Source organism: Talpa occidentalis, unplaced genomic scaffold (genome assembly GCF_014898055.3).
Source record: "Talpa occidentalis isolate TD23 unplaced genomic scaffold, MPIMG_talOcc4v2.1 talOcc4.317, whole genome shotgun sequence".
In the NCBI taxonomy this organism is placed as follows: domain Eukaryota; kingdom Metazoa; phylum Chordata; class Mammalia; order Eulipotyphla; family Talpidae; genus Talpa; species Talpa occidentalis.
The window spans coordinates 1-6,424 of record NW_023603374.1 but is presented as its reverse complement, the minus strand read 5'-3'; the positions used below and the strand labels follow the sequence as shown (position 1 = coordinate 6,424).

At 38.0% G+C, this 6,424-nt stretch overlaps 1 protein-coding gene across 1 annotated transcript; it reads right to left on the bottom strand.

Moving 5' to 3' along the window:
* Positions 1 to 232: 232 nt before the first annotated feature.
* On the bottom strand, positions 233 to 2,458 carry LOC119256573 (E3 ubiquitin-protein ligase RNF139-like; the record flags this gene model as incomplete). The annotated part of the gene is made up of 1 exon (XM_037524377.2): positions 233 to 2,458. A coding segment is annotated over one exon (1,857 nt), but the record flags the coding sequence as incomplete, so codon positions are not given.
* Positions 2,459 to 6,424: the final 3,966 nt, after the last annotated feature.

Below are 6,424 nucleotides of genomic sequence, written 5' to 3'. Positions count from 1 at the left end.
CACAATTAGCACATTCTGGTTTATACCAAAGTTTACTCACACAATCTCTGAATCATGACTTTCGAAGCCGGCTCAATTACAGTGCTACTCTCAAATTTCAAAAAAGTGTCTCAATCATTTCTGGCAGACTTTTTTCCTGAGTTGTAAAATACTTCATGTATAGCCTTTATCCTTTGGTCCAAATTATTTTATTTCCTTGATTTAATGCAGTTTCCTCTGAGAAGCATTTTCCCACCCATTTTAAGAAAAACTACGTTCCAGAATTAGAGAGAGATACTTTCATTGAGGAATCTTTGGCACAGTTGACGCACCATATTATTACATCTATTAAAAAGCTATTTGTTCAAATTTTGTCATAAAAACGTGAAAACATTTTATTCTATGTACAATAATGTACACAAATTTAAATAGGTCACCAAAGAGACCAGAAGTAATTAAAGAGGTATATTTACAGTAGCACATCACAGTAAACGGAAAACCATTCACAGATTCAACATTGATACTGTTTTTGTGCTTGGTTACACATTAAAGTGAAGCATATTACTCCGTTTTGGATGAACTGAATTTTAAACAAATACCTCAATGATTAGTAAATGCTATTTTAATCAGTATCATCATTAATAAATTCTTCAGCTGCTGCACCTGTGTGCTGAATCACTCCATTTCTTTCTCTTTGCACATCATCATCATAATCTGTACTGTCATCTTCGTTCAACTCCCTGTCAGATTCAGCAGCAGCAGCAGCAGCAGCAGCAGCAGCAACAGCAGCGTCTCTTACAACTTCCTCTGGATTTTCATTGGGTGCAATAAATCCATTGTTGTTAGATATATTTGAATTATCCTTGATATCATCTTCGATGTACACTTTCTGATGGCACATTGGACAAGTATCTTGAATGTACAGCCATTTCCGAAGGCAAAGTGCATGGAAATAATGATTACATGGTGTGATACGAGCAGATGTTGTAAACTCATGGTAGCAGATTGCACACACATCATCTATTTCTTGCAAGCGGCTCCCTTTTATTTCAGGAAGTGAATTAATTTTCTTAACAGCGGTCCTACGATTCATGAATGTCTTCCAGCCATTTTTTGCTTGTAAGTAGATGTTAAAATATGCATGGAGACACATCATACAAGCGCGAATTTTACTTCCTGACTCAAACATCATGGTATAAGCCCCATTTCCAAACATTACTACTCCAAATATAAACTCAATAATATTGCCTGTTGAACGAACATAATAGACATAATCATCAAGCTTTTCCCAGAGGACGTTATAGTAGCCGTCAATCATGAATAACGTATAAACAGTGAGAGAAACAATTACTTTTAAGCAGAGCTCAACACAAAAGGCTGTCACTGCAAACAACCATGTATTTAGTGCATAGTGATGCCAGAGAACGTAACTCAGTAAGACGGGAAGAATGAACAGGCAGGCGGAGACAAAGAGCACAGGAAAATGTCTACGAAAAGATGACACATGAGAGGCACTGAGCGACATTAACACAGGGTCTGTCATTCCATGGATGAAATGGAGGACTGCGGTTAATAAAAGGCACATGTTTCTACTTAAGCGAATAAGTCTTTCTTCTGGTCTCAGTCCACTTAGACCAGTCTGCAGAGCCAAAATAAAAAATAAAACGGGTGCTACAAAGCCAAGCCGCCTATCATCTTCTTCAGTTGAGCCAATAAAGGCTAAGATCCCAAGGCCCAGATAATGGGCTACTGAGGAAATTACAGCACTCATGCCCAGTACAGTTAGTGTAGAATCACAACCACTAATTATAAGATTGCAAATGAGGTCCCAGAAATCATCCCAAGAAATAAAGAAGGAATCAGTTTCATTTGCCATCCTTAAAATGTACATTAACACTGTAGCCTGAGCTGTAATTCTTGTTAGCCAAAAGACTCGAAGTATATCTGGAAAACGAATCCTCTTCCATGTGTCTTCCATTAATAACTGTAATCCATAAATTCGATACATGTGCCTCACTAAAAGATAAACATATCTTGTGGAATAATAAAACCACTTAAGTTTCACTGCCAAGACAAGTACTGTATTTAATGTGAGAATCAAGGAAGAAGCAAAAACTAAAGTCTCTCGGATGTGTAATGGTAGCTCTGTGATTAAACCTATTATAGGAACCAAGAGATCCAAAATAATTAATTGTGAATAGATGGAATGAATCTGGAGTAGTGTGATGTATCCAATTCCAAATGTCAGCTGCAGAACGATGAGTACCATCCATAGTGAAGGGCCTTTCCGAGGAAGCAGCTCGATTCCAAAAGCTGATGTGTTGTAGGCACCATAGAAGTCAATGTGCAAAGAAGCGTAATAATTTACCAACACTGACGTTGCAGCTAAGAGAAAGGCTGAGCTGTACATGTAAAACTTGAAAAGTGATCGCTGTGACAAAATCAGAACAATACTGGATACAAATAGACCTAAAAAAAAAAAAGAAAAAAGGTCTTTTGAATAAAACATTTTAAAGAGTATTTCTCTACCACGGGCTAGGACGTTCTTCCTTTAATTAGGAAATATGAATATTTTCAAAGTTATGAACATGAAGCCTGAAGACATATTCATTGACAAAGGCAAATAAAGTTTGTGTTAAAGTTGCGCCAAACTTATTTTTTTAAATCTCATCCCTTATTTTCTAATTTCCTATTTTCCAATGTAATACAAGTAGTATTGTAAGTCTAAACATCAAATCATTAAACTATCTTTAAGAGGAGTTTGTAGTGACTCACGCATTATAACAAGTTTTTAAATCTTGAAAGAACATGCCCTTTATAATTTCATAATCATTAAAAATGCTTCATTACAAAAAACTGAGTTAAAAATAACCAAGAAAAAATTTGTTCTTACTGGATTATTTTTGTTAAGTAGTAGTGTTCTTTTGCATGTCAAGTTTAAGTTATACACTTCCTCTTTTTCCTCAAATGAATTTCTGGTGGATCTTATTTTTCCTTAACTTTGAGCATTTCCAAATTCAGTTTTTCCTCTACATACTTTTCTACAGATTTCACGTATGTCCTCCAAGTTCCCTTTACCCTGTATAATGCTGAATCTTTTTTCTTCAAATAACCAATCCTTTGCAATGTTCTAACAGCCATTAAGACCAAATCTTGTTAAAAGAAGATGGTGGTGTTAAATCAACACCACACAAGTTAATGCATATCCAGCACCATCTTTCTTTGCGCTCTGGCAAATGTTTTTAAGCAAGATTAAATATTCACCTGTTCCACTTATACAATGGCAACCTTCAAATCTTTAAAACCTAATTCCTCTCAAACAGCTCTTTGTGATTTCCAATAGCAAAAAAAAGTAGCATTACTGTTCTCTTAATGGTGCTTCTAGCCCTAGACTCTCAAACTTTTTTAACAATTAGTTGCCAAATTCTACTAACATCTGTACCTCCCTTTTCCTCAGGAAACTATTAAGTCTGTCTCTAAAAGCTCATCTTGTCCACATCCACCTACAAAGTCATCACCACATTGACTTCATCGCTCTACTCAAAATGCTGCAGTGGCTCTGAAATTACTATCAACTAAAATCCAAATTCCCTGTCCCAGCATTCAAGTATCCAATGAGCAGCGTCCCTCCAGCGGACACACACACTGCCAACTTCCTTCCAAATCCACCAGCTTCTCTGCTTCCCAAAATCCCCCAGGGTCCAAGTCTTACAGACCCGTTTCCTCTGAGCGCTGACTCTTCCTTCAGCACACCTACAGACATGGTAAGACATACTACATCTTTGTTGTGGTTATCTGAGTAGGTATCATCTACCCTATCACATAATGCTCGATAGCAAGCAAGGGTCCTCCTTTGCACATCTACAGATACCAAAATAGTCTGTAAAAATAAATACAATTAGTATTCATTGGGAGAATCAGTGTTTCTGTCAAATTCTGAATTGTTTTAAAAGCAACCATAAAACATCCTGCTTGGGAGTTAAAACCTATGAAAGGGTAAGACAAAAGCTGAAAAACCAGAGCTTGAAGTAAAGGAAAAGAAGAAAACAATTTAAACACACATCTCGATCCACCGTAACTCAGCATGTAATCAGGAAAGACACTGCATATTACAGTTACAGTGGGGGCATTTCACAATCTGTTTTGTGTAAAAGCAAAGATGAGTTCCTCTAACTGATGAGTTTGCCCATGGACTTCACAGTTTATCCTGTGTCAGGCCATTTGTGAAAAAGAGAACAAAAGAACACAATTAACTGGAAGACACAGTCCTCTTCCTACAAACCCCCTTCCACCCCATGCACCAAGCTAGAGGGCTGCTCCTTGTCTCCCAGCGGTGACAGCTGGGAATAGGTCCTTTCACTGTAAATGGACTTCAATTTTTCAAAGAATTGGGAAGCCTTTCTAAAGAAGGTAACAAAAAAAGAGAATTAACTCCACCTTTGTATGCTTTACGTAATCTTGCTTTCCCTGTAAGAAAAACAATACTCCGGAGACAAACCTTAACCTAAGGTGAGTCAAAACCAAAATAACTGATTCCATTTTATGCTACTTCAAAGGGCGTAAATCAAGCAGTGACTACATATTGTTTTTGTCAGTTTGCTATTCCCAAAGTGGTAAATTAATCTTTGCCTGTGAATATTCATGAACTTTGCTGTAATTTATAACTTTTTTTCATTATAATAGTTTTCACCCCGGAAATTTATTTTTCCGTACAAATGAAGGAATGATTTGGGATTTAGAAATACTCGTACAGAAATGGAGTTTAACCTGCCGCAAAGGAAAAAGGGGGAAGTGTGATGTGATAGGACAAGCAAATAATGTAGTGAGGCTCCAACCTCACAGTTCGAATGTGTTCCAGCAAGTTGATACTCCTCTTTGATTAAATTACACCCCCAAGAAGTACTGATGACCAAAGATTTCAGGTACAGTATATCAACTGTTCAAATGCCCTACCCAAAGTTTGCATGTATTAATAAATGGGGTGCTTAAATGTTTTTGGAAACCCATGCTCTTACATACAGAATGTCAGAAGAATCAGCTCCCATTTTTAAGGGGGGGCGGGAGGAGCCAAATTTCCAAGTAACAAGTCTCCTGAGTAGAGCATGTCCTCTTGTAGCCTTTAGGGAATAGTGTCACTAAGTTTTCACAGCATTTTCACAACTGAGACATAAAACTATTAGTGTTTACCCAGTAGGCCTAAGAAAATTAAGCACCAGGACAGAGTTTCTGAGTAGGATTTATGAGCGACCCACATATCAAGGCTATATATAAATGCTGCCTTCCACCCTGGGACACCAGAAAATAAAAGTAATTGAAATCACAACTCTGGGTTCAAATTCTCCAGTTTTTGGAGAGTTTCACTCAAGTTCTCAAAGTAGGAAAAGAGGCAGGTATCAAATCAATTCAGGAGCTTTTGAAGCTATAAATGGAGTCAATTCATGAAAGAGTTCAGGGCCTTTTCAATTTGGATTACCAAAACAAGCAAAAAGCAAGCAAACACAAACACCACGCATGTTACACAATCAAGTTTAAGTGTTTTATGTGTAAAGTCCATTCATACCCATAAATCTTTTCTGGATATTTAGGACTATAAATTAGGAGGAAGAAAGGGAGAACATTTATAATTCTCCAGGTACCTTAAATAACTCTGAAACATAATCTAAAGCAAGATGTGGAAAACACCTCGACACCCTAGAGGCCCACCTTCCTCCCAGGTGAGTGAAGCATAGGATCAAGTAAGTATCCTGAAATATTCATCTCTAAACATACCTGATCAACTAGAGCATAAAGAAAATTTTTCTATCAAACTTTTTAGGAAAGAAAGGACTCAAGTGTTCTATTAGAACCAAAATTTTGCCTTTAAACTGAGACTTTAACAAGCATGTTTTTATTAAGAATATATGAAGGGGCCTCCCTGGTGGCACAGGGGTGAGTCTCAGTGCTGTCAAGCTATCGCCAGCCACTGCAGCATGAGTTTGATCCCCGGCCAGGGAGCTGACCCACATGGTCTGTGTGGCTGACCCACACAGACCTCTCCTCTCCCGCCCGCTGCTCCCCTCAGCAGTGTGTTTCAGTGGATCTGCCTGTTTCTCCCCGCTCTGTCTCTGGTGAATCAGGACCCCCTGCACCTCTGTCCTATACCCCAGTTCTTGCATGCATGATAAACAAACCTTTTTAAAAAATTACTGTTACTTAAAAAAAAGAAATATTTGAAGGGGTTTTGTTGGCTTTTTTTAAAAAAGTCAAACCCTACAGGTATTTAACCTCTTAAAATTTGAATTTCTGCTCCTTTGCAATCCGCCATTTGGCGGTTCTGCCACCAAAAAGCAAGTTTTTGTGAAAACCTTACTGGGGAGACTTTCACTCCTGAGGCTGAGCCCGCAGATGTAACAGAACATGCCCCAGGAGGAGGAGTGCCTCCTCATCAGCAAAGACTGACTGCTAT